The 20,000-nt window shown below is 43.2% G+C and overlaps 1 protein-coding gene across 1 annotated transcript in view; it reads right to left on the bottom strand.

The window, feature by feature from the left end:
• The window catches only part of LOC134099156 (uncharacterized), a 38,407-nt gene extending 21,350 nt beyond the window's left edge, over positions 1–17,057 (bottom strand). The window contains exons 1-2 of the mRNA XM_062551948.1: positions 16,851–17,057; positions 12,477–12,629 (exon numbers count right to left, since the gene is read on the bottom strand). Coding sequence (XP_062407932.1) covers positions 12,477–12,629; positions 16,851–17,057 — 360 coding nt within the window. The remainder of the gene's footprint in view (positions 1–12,476; positions 12,630–16,850) is intronic.
• Positions 17,058–20,000: the final 2,943 nt, after the last annotated feature.

Below are 20,000 nucleotides of genomic sequence, written 5' to 3'. Positions count from 1 at the left end.
ATGCTTTTACATTACTACTATTGGCCTACTATTTGTACTACAGTTTGCTGCCAGAACTTAGATAGATCGATAGATAGATAGATACTTGATATTGATCCCCAAGGGGAAATTCAAGGTCTCCAAGACATACAGTATGGTTCCACACTTTTGCATTATGATTCAAGTGAAGAAAAAATGCCTAAATGTTGGGGGAAAGGACAAATCTAACTGAACGTCATGGATGTGTGAGAGCATTTGCTGTTTATTTGTTGTCAAGGCTTTTATGGTGTTTAAAAGTGACTAGATGATGTGGAGGAGATAAGTAGTTCCAAAATTAAAAATTCACCAAAACAACTAGGGGAAAACCAAGAGTTGAGAGTGAAGTAATATTTCAGCGCCACAAAGCACCCAAACACCTCTGTCAACCAGATGGAGCTTTTTCCATGATCTATGGGTAGTACCTGTTAACCCGTCTTGTTTTCGTTTCCCCAGGCAGTAAAACACACGAAGGTCATGAAGCTGAGAACGCAGAATGATTTCCCCAGACCTCAGTCCAACTCCACATGTGTTGGAGGAGAACCAAGATACGGTGACCCTTTGCCTTTTAGTAAATCGGACCAATGCTTTATAAGCAGACACACACACACACACACACACACACACACACACACACACACACACACACACACACACACACACACACACACACACACACACACACACACACACACAACACACACACACACACACACACACACACACACACACACACACACACACACACACACACAGACACGCACACACACACACACACACTCAGAAAGAAAGACCCAGGGCGAGGGTAAAAAGTACAGTAGCCATACGAAGATGTGTTCCCCACCTCTCTTTCTCTCCCTCTCTCTCTCTCCTTCTCTCACTTTCCCCTGTTTGTTCCTCCTCTCTTCTTCCTTTTACCTTTCCCCTGGGTCAGATCCCCCACCCAGCCCCCCTCAGGGGCGAGTTCAGATTGGGTTGAACCTCAGCTTGAGGTTAAGGTTAAGGTTGATGTTTTCTTCCTGAGGGAAGTTCTTAGTGAACTGCAGTATGGGTGGTTAAAATGTAGGGTAGGCTTGTCTATTTGCACTGGCCGCATCTTCAAATCGGACACACAAAGCGCAGAAGTGCAACATTAACAGGTCTCAGTGCCTTTGGCAGAAATAAGCGTTCAGTATTAGAACATCATTTTCTTCAATATAGCTTTTCTTTTGCTGGTCAAAAAAAATTGAAGAGGGGGACATACAGGTACATTGCAAACAATGTCAGTGACAAAATATACCCTGACAATCAGTTATGATGCTCATTACTCATGTCCTTGAGGCCGAGCTGCACCAATCACATCGGTGTGTCTGACAACAGGTGATGACAGCACTGCAACGTCGAAGTGTTGAGTAAGCCAGCAAACAACGGTTGTAGTTATCCAATTGTGTGCAGTGATATTTCCAAATGCATTCTTGGTGCTGTTACCCCTCGAGTTTGGCCATTTTCATTATTTATAGCCAGACCCTTAAATCTTTTGCAGATTTGGATTTCTGGATTTCCAGCCTAATTTTAAAGGACAACCTCACATAGATCTCAGTTTCTAAAGGTCACAGAGTACTGTACACACAAAACAAAATTGAGTTGCTGCAGCCAATACCAAGAGCAGCCAGGCAGCTACAGTGCTACATTCTGGGGGCATGTTGATGTTCAAAACGCTCTGAAAGGTGGTCAGCACATTTGGTGGGTCCTGAGGCTACAGTTGTCCTCTAAAGTGCCTGAGAATGATACTCACAGCTGCTATGAAATTGAATTATAAGTAAAGTGAATTGACTGTGCAAGCTCTTGACAGAGGAATGAGAGGAGAAAAAGAATGAAGAGAGAGAGAGAGAGAGAGAAAGAAAGAGAGAGAGAGAGAGTTACTAGCCTGCTACCGCCACCACAATGTAGATACATTGAATACATAGAAATATCTTTGTGAAAGTGAAAAATGAAAGGGTTGTTTTAGCAGTAGCATTAGAGAGTATTTCACTAGACACGTTATACAGGCTCAATGTGAACATGACAAAGGACGATACTATTAAAGTGAAATAAAGAAAAATGGCATGAACAGAAACTGAAGAAGGGACAAAGAGAGCGGAAGAGAGGGAGCATAAGAGAGAACGGGAGGAGATGAAGAAGAATTCATTTGATTTGTTTCTCTTTTTTCCTTTCATCGTGAGACACGCCTCATTCTCTCCATCATACTCCCTCCCTCTGTCTCTCTCTCTCTCTCTCTCTCTCTCTCTCTCTCTCTCTCTTCCAGGACAGGATGATATAGGCTCTCGCCTCCTGGTGTCCCATACCTTGCATGAGATTGCCAAGCTCCAGTAACAGGGAAAGGGCCCCTTTGATGAAGCGCTACTTCCACTGTGTTATTCTAACCAGCTGACCGTGGCCTCGCGTGTCTGAGGGGCGGTGGGGAGGCCGACTAGGCCTCTTCTGAAGAGCTCTTTCAAGTGCGCAACCCGACCCGCCGCCCGCCATTAGCTCGTGTGTTTCTTAATCACTCCGACGGGATGGGGATGGAGGAGGACACGAGGGGAGTCTCCAAAGGCCTCCCAGCCAGGAGCTGTAAATATCAGCATCACAAAAAAACTAGCCGGTGTGATTAATGTTTGGAAAAAAGAAAAACCTGTTAAAAAGAAAAACAAAATCTAATTTCACTGAGCCAAGGCTTACAAACAGACTCTACTCTAAATGATAGGTAAAGTGCAAATTCTCATATCCAACTAAAGCTAATTTCATAACAAGGCAAAACAGACAATAGCTTTAGTTCATGCACAAGACACTTTGCTCATTGCTGGACTTTGCACTTTGCCCCTCGTTTCTATCAGGGACACCTTGATACCTTGACACCAATTGTGCACATAACCTGGGATAAGAAAGTGGAATTGGAACAGGAAGGGAAAATGGAACTAAAACAGGAAGGGCGAGTGGAATTAAAACAGGAAGGGAGAATGGAATTACAACAGGAAGAGGGAATGAATTAAAACAGGAAGGGAGAATGGAATTACAACAGGAAGGGGGAATGGAATTGGAACAGGAAGGGAGAGTGAATTCAAAAGAAACGCAAGCCTGAGGTGGTATCAAGCAGAGCCATAAAAAGACAGAGTTGCGACAACCCGGGTACAGAAAATTCGGTTTGTGACGTGGTTCGTGTAACTTCAAGTAGTTCCCGGAAGCGATTTTGACTGTTCGTTAGAATCATAAAATAACCGTCTTTTACTGTCTGTTAACGAGTGTTCGATCCTAACTTCCGGGAACTATTGTTGAGAAAATATGGAACATTAGCGTCAATGGAGTTGTCGCAACTCTCTCTTTATATGGCTCTGGTATCAAGGAATTGGTATTTAATACTACTAGTGGATATATCATCAAAGATGTATTTGTAAAGCAATACAACACCATTGTCTGAATAAATATGAATATACTGTAGCTTTCAGAAAAGCTATATTCACTTCAGAAAAGCGCCAAATGTTCAAGTTCAAGTTCAAAGGTTATTGTCATGTACTCATAAATAATCATTTACTGTATAAGTATTGAAATTCCTTGTGCTCAAGTGTCCATTCAACTACAGAAACACATTAAAAAGAAAAAAAACTAAATAGATATTAAAAATATATGATGACCAGATAAGCACTAAATGTGCAGCTAAAATTGGTCCATCAAAAATAATCACTCACAAGGAACACGAATGCACTAATTGCAACAAGAGCTTGTAAAACCAAATGCCGTCCAGCTTGGATACATTACGAAACCATCTCTAACGGCTACTACTTGTGTTCAGGCTTTCAGAACTATGATGCTCTGGTGATGGAACCAATTGTTGTTGTGTCTAACTGTTGTTGAGGGGATTTTACGAGTCTGAGATGGAGCCATTATGAACTCAAGTCAAATACCAAACACGCTGAACCAAAGTCTTGTCTTGTCACATTCTCTCTCTCCTCTCAAGGCGAATATCAATTATGATATCAAATCTGGAGGTTTGGAACCCTATCCCAGTTTGGTATCTATTTTGCATTTGAGGAAGTCGCTGTTTGGAAGTGAAACTTCAATATATCAAAGTACAAAGACGCAAAAATCCAAAGCCATCTGTATGAACATATTAATGTTCATCTGCTAACACACTAATTTAAAACAGATCATCAAACTGCTGTCATCCTAGTTCAGCCAGGAAGACTCGGGAAGGCAGTGTAAGAATAAGACAGTGATTTAATTCGTATAGGATTAACAACATGACAGTTGGCAATACGGAAAGTCTTTGGCGTAGGCCCGTCCTCGGTCCAGGTCTTGAAACGATCGGACCCTGCAGATCCTGCCGAAATGAGACGGCAGGGGCGGAGCCTACCCCCTGGACAGCAGGACAGGGACCAAACTGGTGGTGGTTGGGGAGGGAGGAGGGTCGTCAAAAGTCGGTATCTGAAAGCAGCAGACAGGTACGTGACCAAGTTTATTATAAAGACAGGTGTAGTAGCCTATTGGCTATAGGTAACGAATGGGCGTTACATGGCTATTGAGTCTTCCCAGCAGAACTACGCTGGCGCTTGCATTTCAGCCAGGAAGACTCGGGAAGGCAGTGTAAGAATAAGACAGTGATTTAATTCGTATAGGATTAACAACATGACAGTTGGCAATACGGAAAGTCTTTGGCGTAGGCCCGTCCTCGGTCCAGGTCTTGAAACGATCGGACCCTGCAGATCCTGCCGAAATGAGACGGCAGGGGCGGAGCCTACCCCCAAAAATAAGTGGAGGAGTGAGACGGCAGAGCAGAGCCTACCCCCAAAAGAAGAAAGTTGAAAGTACCTACCAATATCCGCTGGATCGTTCTCCGCTGTAATAAAGCATAGCATATTGTAAAAGCAAGTAAAGAATGGCATGAAGAAACTTGGGTCTAGGAAGTAGAATAGCGCCGCACGGCAGCTACTTGAGATACGTGCCAGAGGGATGTATGGACCATAATCCTGAAGTGTAGCGAGCGGCGGTGCGAAGTTCTAGGGCTAGAGTGACAGGGTGAATACAACTTAATTTGATGAGCGGAGATGGCATAGTGATTGATGGAGACGAGTGATAACAGAGTTATTAGCAATGAAGTTGATGAGTACGATAATAAGTGCGTGCACTTACAGAATTAAACAGAACGTAAAGATTAATGATTGATAGTGGCTATGATGATGATGATGATGGTAGAATGATGATGATGATGATGATGGTGCTGATGATGGTGATGATGATGGTGATGATGATGATAATGATAATGATGGGAACGATAATGATGATAACGATGATCATGACTATGGTGATGATGGTGATGATGATTAGGACGATAATGATAATAACGATGATTATGACTATGGTGATGATGGTGATGATGATGATAATAATGATGATGATGATGATGAGGACGATAATGATAATAACGATGATTATGACTATAAAGATGATGATAATAATGATAATGATGGCGACAGCGACTGATGATGGTGATGATGATGATGTTAATGTTAAGATAGTGAGGATGATTAAGGTCATGAAGATGAAGATGATAATGTGTTGATTATGGTAACGGAAGAAAGGACGGAGTGAATAGGTAAAGACTAAGCCGAAGTATAAAGAAGACATAAATTGAGTGCGAGTTAAAGTAGCATGGGCTATAAAAGCCTGTGAGAGTTAACCACCACCAGACATTTGCAAACATACCTTAGACGATTCTTGAGAGTGCCAACTGAGCATCTGGAATGAGACGAACCTCGGGTCTTATATAGGACTCGAAAGCAGATGAGGACCATCGTCCGAGCAACTTGATGGATGATATCGGTAAACCTAATTCTGCCGCGGAGGTAGCGGCGCCAATGCGAAAGGAGTGCCCAGTGTAGTGAGAAGGTGATAGCCCGCAACTCCTTGCCACTGTTGATAAGTGGGTTCTGAACCAATGCTTAGACATGGGCTGCCCAGTGTGAAGAATAAAGAGTGGTGAATTATCTGAAGAATGTGGACGTAATTGTAAGTAGCTGATCATAGAAGAATAAGGGCAGAAAGGGGTAAGCACTTTACAGATTTTAATAGAGGTACCTGTGCCTGAAGAATCCGTTTTAGAATGCTTTAGAAAAATAGTGTAAAAGTGAAGAGAAAAACAGATATCAGAGAGTGCGAGGTCTCGAGAAGGACTAAAAGTCTGAGTGTCAGAACAGAATTCACCTGCACGCATGAAACCATAAAAAGCCATGAGAAAGACAGCTTCAAGAAGAGTATTAACGTAGTGTGAAAATAGCCCCTGACGTAGTTTAGACACCAAAGTGCGAAGAATAGAGGGAGTAATAGGAAATCGTTGATCCGGGGAGGATTTAGTAGTATTCGCTATACCTTTGAGTAACAACCGTATAGAAGGTACTGAGAACAAGCTCAGAAAATTAGGGTCATTAAGCCTAGCGTGGAATTGGATGCCCGCTAACATCCTCCTAATCGTGGATATCCTGTTTTTCCGAGTTTCAAATGTATGGACGATGAAAGCGCATATGCTTGATACGAGAATCGGGAAGATGGGCAAATGCAGAGAAAGGCAAAATAGTGTGAAGCAGGTCCATGCGGACTTATAGACCTTTAAAGTGCTTGGAGCTATTCCCTTAACCATGAAGTATCTCGCTCTATCTAAGAGTGGGGCCAAGGAAGAGTTCAATCCAGGATTAGGGCCGAGAATGGTGGGCATGCTATCGGCTCCGGGTCGGCAGCGGGGCAGCACCGTCTGAACTCCTGAAAGTGGAAACGAGAGAGAGCATCAGCGATCACGTTTTGGTAACCGGGGATATGTTCGGCGCTGATGATGAAATTATGCATGACCGACTGCCATATTAACCGTCTAAGTAAGGACATGATCTGCGTGCATTGAGATCTTCCTTTATTAAGGATGCTGACGACGGCTTCGTTGTCGCAATATATATGAATGCGTTTGCGAGACCAAGAGGCGCCCCATAATACGCTGGCTACGACGATTGGGAGCATCTCATGCAGTGCTGAGGAAGCAGACCCGAGGGCGAAATCGGTGAAAGCAGGAGACCACTTCTCCGCGAACCATTGCCCTTGATAGAATCCCCCGAAGCCGACAGAGGGAGCTGCGTCTGTGTACAGTGACAACGATTCGGATGATTCGAGCGCATCATTATAGAAAAATGAGACGCCGTTCCAATTGTTCAGGAGATGAGACCAGAATCTTAAATCGGATCTGCATCCTTCGTCGAGACGAATCGGGTCGCTTAATTTACAGACTGAATGCGCTGTTTTTAGAAGACGAGAAATGAAAGAGCGGCCTTGTGGGATAATTCTCATGGCGAAATTGAGATGGCCTAGGAGCGAAAGGAGTTCACGTTTTGTAACGACGGCGGAAGACCGAAATGATTCTGCAATTGATCTGATCCGGTCTAATTTCTCGGTTGGGAGAGAGGCTTGCATTTTCACAGAATCCAGCTGGATTCCGAGGAAAACGAGAGACGTACATGGGCCTTCTGTTTTCTCGATGGAGAGGGGTACGCCTACGTCGTGGAACACTTGTTTGAGCGAGTCGAGCACCGATGTCTTGGGAGACGGGAGGTCGATTAACAGAAAATCATCCAGAAGGTGTAACACGAAGGGCAGTCTACGAACATTTAGCAGAATCCAGCATAATGCTTCTGACAAGCAGTTAAATATGTAGGGACTGCTTCTACAGCCGAATGTCAATCTGACGGCGAAGTAAAATTTTGACTCCCATTTGACGCCGAAGAGATGCCAGTCTGCGGGGTGGATGGGCATGACTTTAAATGCATCTGTGATGTCTGCTTTTGCTAACCACGCTCCATGGCCTGCTATTTTGATCAGATGGATAGCGTTATCGACGGATGCGTAGTATAGTGAGAATGGTTGCAAGGGGATGCACTCATTGACACTGGCTACGGACTCAGAGTGGGGAGAGGACATATCAAAAATGAGACGCTTCTTGCCGGAGTACTTGCGGGTCGCTACTCCTAGGGAGTTGATCCTGAAGGGAGAGAAAGGAGGAGAATTAAATGGGCCGATGAGATAGTTTTTATTAACCTCTTTAGCAAGTAGATCAGAAACAACAGCGGGTTCGAGGAGAGCAGACTGAAGATTTTTAGCCACGAAAGATTTACGGAGCGAGGAAGTAGTTCCCACCCGAAATCCCTGGGAAAGGCCCGTGATCAAATAGTTAGCGAAAGATGGGTCTGGGTGAGAAGACAGGAGGTGTGAAAGAACTGGCACGTTAATGGGAGTGGATGGATGTCTGCTTAGAATTTCTTTAGAGGAGCCCTTCCTCTCATGGGAGGCCTCATTCGTCTGGGGCAGACGGATTTCGGGTGGGGTTCCTTGCAGAAACTACAGACGTGCAGAAAACGACAGTCATGATAAGAACACACGGATTCGTTAAAGTTGTTACACAGAGTCCCCCCGCTAAAATGTATGAGGGGGCGACCTTGCCTATCCCTGCCACTGCTTACTTTATCTGGAGCGGGACCAGAGCTCGGTGGCTTTCGGTCATGGGTCTTAGGGCAAAAAGCGGCGGTGTGGCTATGTGCGCTGCATATGACACAAGTGATAGTGCGCTGCCCCCCGAAATGACGCACTAAGAGTTCGAAGTCTGTTACAGCCCAATTCAGCCTGCTATTATGCAGACTTAGAAAGGTGGCGGACTTCGCGGAAAAGGATAGGTGATATTCGTAGAAGAGAGTCCCGCCGTAACGCTGACTGAAGTCAGCCATCATGGCTAGGTAGGTGTCCAGCTCCTCTCTTCTTTCGGGATAGACGCCGCAAAGGATGTCCCTGAACACGCCGAAAGCGATGGTGAAGTCGCCAAAGGACAGATTGCGTTGCAGTCTAGGGTCGGAGGATTTTAACAGGACAGAGACATCTCCGCACTCCACTAATTGGCGATCGCGGGCTGGAGACGGCAGGAGTAAAGAAGCCAAATTTATGTCTTTACCTTGAATGATGTTTGATCTTAATGCGGAGGAGACGGCCGCCGCAGCGGGGGAAATGAACATCCTACCGAGATCGATGGCTGGAGTGGCTGTAGCCAGGCTGAACTGATGGCCGCCGGTAGCAGCGGAGGTGTCGGAGGGCGTAGCCGCCGTGGATGAGCCGAGGGGGGGAGGAGACGTGGTGAAGGGAGTAGACCGAGTTTGAACAGAGTGATCCGTTGGGAAATGCTGGGAAGCAAACGCCGAAGACGTCGAAGGGCCAGAAATGGTGTTTTCGAAGACCGTCATCCTGTTCTCCATGCTTTTGACTGAATGAGTCAGAGCTTGTATAGCTTGGAGAAGTTGGTCGGACGCTGGCTCGCAGGGTGCCCCGGCCTGGGACGCGGAAGCGCTTGGTCCAGCTGCGTCCTTGTTGTTCTTCTTCGCTGGACGAGGCGTGGATAACTTGACCGTGCGCTTCTTTGTAGCCTTTGCGAACTGAGGCTGGGCTTCGGAGACGGCTGGATCCGGTTCGGCTGGGTGATGCTCCGGAGACGGGTCTCCTAGTATTTGGGAGGCCATGAGAAGGAGGTCTTCCCTTGGGGTCCCGCTCTGGAGAGGGATCCCACGACCCTCCAGCAAACCGACGATGTGCTCGGAGCTTCGGCCGGCCCAGGGCGAATCTCTCGCCATGACTCGGGTGCTCCGGCGCTTCGGGGAAGGAGATGGAGGGACGAAATCTTCGATGTCGGAATCCGAAAATTGCAGCGAGGCGATTTCTTTAAGCGACATAGCTACTACTGACTGGGAGACGAGTGTCGTAAAGTATACGTCAAAAGTCGGTATCTGAAAGCAGCAGACAGGTACGTGACCAAGTTTATTATAAAGACAGGTGTAGTAGCCTATTGGCTATAGGTAACGAATGGGCGTTACATGGCTATTGAGTCTTCCCAGCAGAACTACGCTGGCGCTTGCATTTCACCATACGGAAACCACTGGATGCATATAGACTCTGGGAATACACCTCCAGGGGATTCTAAATTCTGCTCTGTGTGTGTGTGTGTGTGTGTGTGTGTGTGTGTGTGTGTGTGTGTGTGTGTGTGTGCGTGTGTGTGTGTGTGTGTGTGTGTGTGTGTGTGTGTTGAGTGTGAGTAAGTGTAAACCTGAAAAGACTTCTCATCCCTTATCAACCAAAGTGTGACTTTCAATATCAGTATACGTTTAACACAGTTTTCGAGATGCAGTATCTGCCATATTCCAAACAACATATTCCATCCACGGGTATGGACACCCAATAAACAACGTTGACAAAGCCGACATCTGCCATTTCTCTTGCTTTGAGTTGGTAAACAAAAAGATGCTGAGAATTGATGCAATTAAATGCTGAAACCCAATCAGAAGATGACAAGAATGTCATCTGTGTCTAATTCAAATGACTTATGTAAGTTCTGCTATCTCTTATTTTCATTTTATGTAAGCCATTGTCATAATGAAATAAGCAGTGCATCACGTCCTGTTTGCAGGCTTGTGCCTTTCAGCAGATGTGGCCATGTGTGTGATAGAAATCGGAATGCGTTTAATTAGATGACTCCTTCCCACAATCTCACAATCTCAAACTGTTAAACTGTTTTAAAACCACACACACACACTCACACACACAGACACAGACACACACACACACACACACACAGACACAGACACACACATACTCCCTCACACACATTACATAAATTCATAATCCCTGTCTCCAAATCCCACATAGACAAACACATGATTCAAATAGCAGACTATGCGGTGGCAAGTGTTGCTTTTTTTTGAGACGGAACACAGTCTACACTATGACATGTATAAAGTTGTATGCGTAAAATTATACGGAACTGTGTACCATTGCGATGCCTTTTGTTCCCAACAACAAATGCACAATGTGTCCAAAACTGAAGCGAGTTCATTCTTTTGGGCACAGAAAATAAAATGGATGATTCATTTTGTACGCTGAATTGAAAAGTGTGTTTTTAATTTTGAGAGATGTACACCAATTCAGTGTGGAAATATTTGTACTGATGTATTTTCCCATGTAATTTGTAAACTGCTACAACAAAATTTCCGGATATTCAATGTCTGGAATATACTTTCCAAAATTCCATGGTATTCCAGAAATTCCATGATCGATGGGAAATTTAAACAACTAATGAATTGATTGATTGATTAAAGTCAGATCTGTACTGGAATTTCATAAGTTAATTCTTGGCCCATACTGCTAAGAAACCAACCAACCAAGCAACAAATCGGAACAGATGGCTGAATTAAATTAGAAAAACTACGTTTGGACTTCATAAGCAAACCTGGAAATGAACTGTGATGGCCCACACATATGGATATAAACATGAAAGAAATAGCTAGATCAAGCAGTGACATAAACATGAATCGAGGCCACATGAATGAAGCAATAGAAGGGCCAAGTATCTTGAGAATTACCCCCAGCATACATTTGAGGGGGCTTTTACCGTAATGTCCCGTCTATTAAGCAAGGTTTACAAATTGATTCTTCAGCTGTGAGGTTAAAACATGGGGACTATGGGAATGCGTATCATTCAACTTGACTCTGATTCATTGGGCCATAGGGCGATGCGGTAAATATACGGCTACGGTTTAATACATGTTTTTATGTATTTTTTTTTTTTTTTTTTTATAGAACACTGTTGTGCCAGTTTATACACACCATAGCTAATACGCGGGAAACTACTGTAATTGATTTACAGTAGCCTAACTACTGTTTGTGCTGTTTATTGTTTTACACTGTATTGATTTTCTGGCCTTTCCTCAGACTTCTGCACATCATTAGCCTAGCAAGTCTAGATTTCTAGGCTAGCACATCATAGGATTTGTTTAGAAAATAGATGCTGCCAATGCAAATCAACAAGCCTGCCTTAAATTTGAACCGACCTAATACTGCAGTTCTCTAAGAACTTCCCTCAGTGAACAACTTGAGGGAGCTTTGTCTTGAACTCAGCCACACGGCACTCTTCCTGTGACTTGTGCTGTATTAACTGCAGCTGCCACAAATGGTGCCACGCATGGTATTACAAGAGAGTGGGCCCAGAGCTCAATGACCCGCATGCAAACACAGAGCACAGGCTTTTTTACATTATGTTGAAACACTGGTTTAGGTCATTGTTGAATGTTTTAAATAAAACAAATTAAAAAATAAAATGAAAATAAACAAGAACTCCACATAGCACTTTCGAAGGCGAATTTCAGGGATTTTTCACGTAAATCTCTGTTTCTCGAGGTCACCGAGTACTGCCTGTACATAAGAAACCACAAAAACAATCAGTGCTACCTACAGCTATAACTGCCAGGCAGCTGCAGCGCTACAAACTACAACACAGGGGGCTCATGAACATGCCCCCAGAGTGTAGCTCTACACCTGTAAAATAAAACCTGAAACTATATCTACAATGAGAGAAAACTGCTGTGTTCAAGTACGTAGCTCACAAGGTCAGCCATGTCCTGATGTTTGATGGGCAGGTCCCAGAGACGTAGCTCCTTCAGGTGGGTGTAGCGTTCATCTCGCACCGCACACAGCAAGGGACATACGCTCACTGACGCCCGCTCTGCAGTGCTGCATTCTGGGAAAAACAGGGTGATCTATAGCAGAGAGAGAGAGAGAGAGAGAGAGAGGAAGGGAGGAGAAAACAAGAAAAAAAGACTGACCCTCCATGTGAGTTCATTTACTGTAATATAATAAATATATTAACTCTAACGGACTTACTTAATAACTCATCAACCATATGGATCATTCTGCTGACCGTCCACTTTATCTCTGATTAACATTCTTTTAACCTCAGCACACGACGATTTTCCAGCATTTTCATATCCCAAGAAACCGCATACGGTTTTACGAGAAACAGTGAGCGGAAAAATACAGGACAGTCATGTGAGAAGATGATCAAAAACTGCAGTAAAGCAAAGGGAGTCAGTGGGAGGAGGAGGTGGCAGGAGAGGTGGGAATTCTGGTGGAAGAATGGGGAGAGAGACCTTCTGTTTTGTGTTTAAATGGCCCACACATCATGTACAAAACCACTTGAGTTGTGCCCTTCATTGTTTTGTTTTCATCATAAAGCACCTGTAAAGCATAAACCACCTGCACCAGAGCTGAATAAAGAGTGACTGTTTGTTTCTTTCACGATTACATCCGATGTCAATGTGATCATGGGATTATCATGTCATATCAGGTCTGTCAGAAGTTTGCTTGGAGCGTTTTCACATAAAAAGCTTTCAAAAGACCACTCTAAGCAACTCAGAGGAAAAGTTCTTGAAAAGCATAAATGAGGGGATGGATATATATATACAGTATATTAAAAAAACATCACTTGAAGTTCAGTAGATGCATCATTAAGGAATGTAAGGAATATGGCAAATGTGTAAATCTATCTACAGCAGACTGTCCTCATAAGCTGAGTGACCTTGCAAGAAGAAGATTGGGGGAATGATTGGCTGATCTTCACCAGTCAAAGCCCATATTAAATCTTGACTAAAGTTTGCCCAAATATATGCTCCACATAGCACCTTTAAGGTGAATTTCGGCGATTTTTCATAGAGATCTCTGTTCTTGGCAAAATATATGGAAATTCTGGAGGACAATCTGATTCAGTCTGCAAGGGAACTACGACTTGGGGTAAGAATTATTCTCCAGCGAGACACCCGTAGCCCGTAGCACACAGCGAAAAAGCCAAATGGTTTAAAGACAACACGATGAATGTTCTTAAGTGTCCAAGACCTCAATCCAGTAGAGAATTTGTGGCTGAACTTGAAAAGGGCTGTTCACGCCCAATCCCTGTGCAACCTGACAGAGCAATTTTGCAAAAACGAATGGATTAAATCGCAGTATCCAGATGTGCAAGCTTAATTGAGATATCCATAAAGACTCAGTTTTGTGATTGTGACCAAATGTACATCTATTTAAAAAGAAAACTGAATTGAAGGGGTGAAAGTGATGGCATAAATGTCCACCCCCTTCAATTCAGTTTTCTTTTTAAATAGATGCACATTTGGACACAATCACAATTATATATTTTGAATCAACATTAAAGAGGAACTATGCAGGATTGGCGATTTCATCTCTGGTTTCGGTTTCGTTTTTCGTTTTCGCTCGTTTTATGCTTGCATTTTCTCTGCAGAGCTTCCCCGACAGCTTTAGCGTGTATATTTATGCATGTATAGGCTATATTTAAATATATAAATTGCAAGCGTGGTTCTTCGTCTCAGACTTCCAGATGTAAACAAGGAGCGATCGTCTCCTGCAGAAAGTTGCATAGGGTCTCTTTAATAAAATATGTTGACATTAAATGTTATCAACCACTTTGACAATAAATGTTATCAACCGACTCCTCAGTGAGTCAGACCCTCAGACGGCCTCATCTGTTTCTATTTAGCGTACAAGGCGATAATGGTAGTAATGGATTACTATTAAATCTAACAGTTATTTACACTTGAGTTTAATCTGCAGGACTGTCACCAGCTAACAGAGAAAGCATGTATTGGATTAGAAAGCAATCTGGACAGGGTTATGAAATGCTGGTAGCACAAGAACCAAGCAACATGCATAAAATGACTGTGCACGCTCTCATACAGACAGTGGAAAATAAATATGTGTGCCCTTATCAAAAATATCTTATAAGATTTTCATTTTTTCCATTAAGATTCTACAAGATTATGTTAATCCTACAGGATCTCTTGATATTCAAATGGAATGTTTATATTCTTTATCACAGTCCTAAGCTGTGACTGAGTAGGCTAGGTTAAGAGTTCTGCTTAACAAGCAAGGAAAATGTTAGCATTGTAGCTAACAAACTTTTTTTTTTATTTTTTTTTTTTAAACCAAATTAGCCGTTTCTTTCAGAAGTCATGTTAGGAAAGGTAAGTTAAATTAGATTCTTCTAACCTAAAGGATGTACAGAGAACTGAAGTTAGATCATTGGGTTCCCTATAGGTACCCTATTCGATTCTGTAGCCTACGGTTCTTGTTATTTTTAGCCTACAGTGCCTGGAAATGCACTATTCTGTTATCTGAAGTCTTCTTCTTAATGACCAAATGTACAGGTTTTTACATTACTGTGTTTAAATTATTTTATAGAGGTCTGGAAAGTGCAACTGGGGATCCCTTTTTTCAGCATAAGAACAATAAGTCACGTAAGAGATGAAATCGTTTAGCTTCCGACTATTGCATGAGAACATGAAAAACATGAGACATTCTTCTTCTCTCTTCTTTCTCCATACGTTGCTGATCTCTCATTCACTGAGCAGCGCCAGCGCCGCACACCACAGGCAGCAGGCTGCAGTGCACTAATTTACCCATGTAGAATTAGCTGTCATGCATTAGTTTCACTTTTGACGTCCGCGTGTAAAATCGTAATAAATTCATAATTGTTTTATTTGGTCAGCACGGGGTGGCTACGGGGGATGCGAGGGACATAGCTACAGGGGCACGGGCCATAGGCCTCCGTGTAGAACAGCCACGTTGAGGGACCATTCACTAAATGTACACATAAATACATTTATTATAGCCCCCCATGGATGAAATTCCACAAAACTTGGCATACTCCTAGAGGGTGTCAGGTTAATCATACATATGAAATGTGGTGCAGTTCATAGCATCTCATCTGAATATAGGGGCGATTAAAGCAATATTATATTGCATTTTAATTTAAAGAGTCACTTCACCCCATAACTCCACCCACTTCACATTTCTGAAAACGGCTTTCAAAATGGGCGAGACGTTCTGAAATTTGGAGAGAGAGTGCATCACTGCTGCAACCAATCAACCATGGTGATTTCGTGTCAATCTGGGAATGAGTGCTGCAGACATGGCTTATCACAGGTAGGCTAATCAGGGCAGCAGGTGTTGGGGCGTTTCAGTCCTAATTTGTAACGACCCGGTGACGTAGTGTCGGACTAGAAGTACAGGACAACGTCAGCATTCCAATAGTATTTTGGACCAACATGCCATGGCATGTTTTCAAACGGTAGTATGCGCGAGAGAGCAATATCTCCAATACAAAATCAGACGAAATGTTACTTTTGTCGAGAAACACGATTTTTGTCAATATTAACCCTAGTAATAGTACAGTTCACCACTTATGAGTATTTTCAATCAATCAACAGCTCAAAAAAACTATTTTAGGGTGCAGTGACCCTTTAATTTACCATGGGGGTGCAAATCACAAATGACTGGTTATAAGCTAAGTTGATGCGGGCTCTTGAGACCAACATAGCATAAACATTTCGTCATCCTTGGTGCCACGGTTCAGGTAGTTATTTAGGAAAAACTGACATTTCTGGGTTTCGGAGGGGCCAGCGCGGGGGTGGAGAGGCCCCCGGGGACGAAACGAAAATTTTCCGTAAAAGTCTCCTGGGGCTACATGCCCACCAAGTTTCATGTGCCCCGGTGTTACTGTACGTTGTCCCGGGAATCGTTGACCAAAAAGTAAATAAATAAATAAAAACTTTGACAACAACTATACCATAATTCTGGCCAACTTGACATGCAAACACTGTGCATGCCTAGCCCAGAGCCATAGAAAGAGAGAGTTGCGTTATGCATTTATTTTAGTAATAGTAGGCCAACCCCATTGCCAACACCATCTAGCAATCTTGGTTCTGATAAATGTTCTTTAATTCATTAATTAATTATTTTGACGAAGCCTGTAGGTTCGATGACAATTTTTCGACGTGCGCATTACTCGCGCATTCTGGACAACACTCCTGGGGGCCGGGGCTCACAACCTCTCAATCCTACTGACGCCACTGTTCATAAGTTTATGAACCCATGCTACAGTTGACTAAAAAGAGGACACCGCATTTTCATACCTTGTTCAGGGGTTTTTGAAAGTCAATGCACCGTGAAAGGTCTTCTCTCAGAACCGTGCTGACGCAGCTGCCCACCTTCGTGCAGTGGCTCTCATAAGCCCGTAGGAGCCCGCGGAGTTTAATGACAGCTAGAGTTTTACCCGCTGTGGTCTTGTTCCCTGGCGACACAACCACTTTTTTCTTCTGAGAAGGTTGTGTCTTCGACATGGCGTATGCTAGCCTACTGGTATGACAGTAACATCCCACTTAAACAGCTTACAAAAACGTGAACTTTTATATCGGCAAATGTCCCTGCTCCAAACCGGATGCTAAGATAGCCTACATTTAGCCTACAATTCTGCCAACGGGTATATTTGCCGCTTCGTTTTTTTCTGAACTTACAGTAGTAGGCCCTAGCCTAGGCTAAAGAGTTGGTTATTTGGTTGCCTTGCTGATGGCGACGGTCTATGTTCCCGTAGCAACGACTGGGCAGTGATTGGGGGAGTTGCCTAACAGCATGCTTCAGTTCACAATGCAAAGACCTTGACACTGCGCAACAACTTAAAGCCACTTTTTGGCGACAGGTGTCTTTGTCTCACTAGGCTCGGCTATTGCCAATGGACACAGTGCGCTCGTGGTACAGAAGCCTACCTTCACATCTGGTCAAAACTGCCATCTTGCAGGCCTGTTCTGCCCATGTGAGTGTGGTCAATTTGACTCCTTTCTTCCAGAGTACAATTCAGTAGACCTATGTGTCACCCGTTATCCTGTTGCCTATGTTGTTTACCTTTCAGTTAGCCGACTGAGCTTTCTTCAATGTTAGCTAGCCTACTGTGTGCCAAACATAGGCTAATCTTTCTGCTAATTAAATAGCCTATGAGATCACTAAAATATTCATGGGTTTCATCAGGTCCCTTTCCTTAAGTGACATGCAACATGCAGTCTGCATTCAATCTAGTGCTTGATTTTGTACACCTGTGAAAAGGGATAGATGAAACCCATGAACAGACCATGGCATATGATATGAACAAAGAGTGTGCTGGACTGTTTGTTCATAACACTGGGATAGGCCTCCAGAATAAGATATTTTAGAAAAACATAGCCTATAATGAATGTATAACATAAGTCATATTGACATTGGCAGTGGTCTTTTCAGTCTCCTGTGCAAAACTCATCTGATATCCGGTCTAACCTTCCTTGAGAGAAAATATATTAACTTTAAGCCAGAAACTAGATCCTAAATATCACAAGTTGAATATTGGGGGTATTGTGTGTGTGTGTGTGTGTGTGTGTGTGTGTGTGTGTGTGTGTGTGTGTGTGTGTGTGTGTGTGTGTGTGTGTGTGTGTGTGTGTGTGTGTGTGTGTGTGTGTGTGTGTGTGTGTGTGTGTGTGTGTGTGTGTGTGTGTGTGTGTGTGTGTGCTTACCCAGACTCTAGGAACCCTCCCGCCCATTAAGCTACAATGCTGTTTGCAGTTTCACGTTTCACTGTGGCTTGTTCTACAATGAAATATGATAGACGTTGGATGCTAATGATAGTTAGCCCATCACTTTCTGAGGCATTACAATTATTTTTGTTTGTCAGGATACTGTTTCGCTGGTTTCTTTTAAAAATATGAGCTATGACAGATATTGTTTGTGAATGTTATTCCATCCCATGACACTGTTTACTGGTTTATTTGACAAATAATCTAGACCTGCTCTGATGAGCACCTTATGTCTGTTTGGAATTGTTTTGAGAATCTATTGATGCATCTCAGAATAAAGGAATGTCCACCACATTCTGTGTTTGTGAATATCTTTAAATTGATTTATTAAGGTATGAACACTCTTATAGTCACAATAGAGTAATTTAGCAAAAGCTATAGTTTGAGTGCCCTGCGAAGACCCATGGTTGTCCTGCCTTGCCCACTTGGTAATGAAGTTGAATAGCCCTGCTCAAGGTTATGCAATTTGTGGATGAAAGTATTTTGAAAGTACTAAAGGAGAGGGGCAGAAATTTCACCAGAGCCACTTGAAATAATCCGTGTTCGCCTTTGATGTTTCAGAACTATTACGACCCACCACACCACACTCATAAATCCACAAATAGTTTTACATTTTGACCTCGCAAACAGGCTTGGCCAATCTAATTGTGAACAGGAAACATGACTACAATAATGGTGGGCGACAACCAAGTTGACTTCCCATAGAGATTGGAGGCCCACAAGTCACCACAAGTTCCTCTATAAAACAGATGCAAGTGAACAACAAAAGCAAGTTTTTTCTTCACCTTATTCACTTGTCTGTTTGTGCAATTAGTGCCAGGCATGGTGTGATTAAACTGGTGCCAAAGTTATTAAAAAAGCTGCAATTAGGAAGAAACATGTCCTGTGACCATGATAATTGGTTGTTAAAGTAAATGGTAAATGACAGAAAAGTCTATGGGCCTCATCAAATTACATTTTGGGAGGCATTGATCTCAAGAATTACCTTTTTGAAGCCCACCCATGCTGAGGTGTATTGAGTTTGGCCTTGGTTAACATGGAAGGCTGCAACAGTCAAAATGCCAAAAACGGAGGAACTTTAAGGGGAACAACACAAGCATGGAGTGTATTTCTGAGCTGCCTCCGTGTCATTGCATGTTAACTTCGCTTTGGACAAAAGCATCTGCCAAATCCCATAACCGTAACCATAAGTTTCACCTTAAGCCACCCCAGATCTCGTTAGGTTTCTTCCTCTTGTGGTGCTGGTAGTGGTTATGGGTCTGGTCTTCCAAACAAAACACAAGAAGCCTGATTCTAAAACGGATAGTTCTGGTCCTTGATTATAATTGCCTGAATTGTGTTTAAAGGGACCCTTCACCGATTAGCATTAAGCTTTGTATCTTTAGAAATGCTAATCGGTGAAGTGTCCCTTTAATGCTGCCTCACGTCGTGCCTTACTACACCCCCTAGCTCAACTTCAACTTCATCACCAAGTGGGCCAGGCAGGGCAGGACACCCACTGGGTTTTCGCTGGCCATCCAAAATATGCCGTTGCTGAATGACTCTATATTGTGACTGAGACATATGTGTTCATAAGTATCCAGCAGACATTTAATAAGTTGATTTAAAGATATCCACAAACACGGGATGTGGTGGATATTCCTTTATTCTGAGATGCATCAATAGGCTCTTTCAACGATTCCAAAC

The sequence above is a fragment of the Sardina pilchardus genome, chromosome 13, assembly GCF_963854185.1.
Source record: "Sardina pilchardus chromosome 13, fSarPil1.1, whole genome shotgun sequence".
In the NCBI taxonomy this organism is placed as follows: Eukaryota; Metazoa; Chordata; class Actinopteri; order Clupeiformes; family Clupeidae; genus Sardina; species Sardina pilchardus.
Note: the sequence above shows the minus strand (reverse complement) of the source record. Positions and strands in the feature narration are given on the sequence as shown.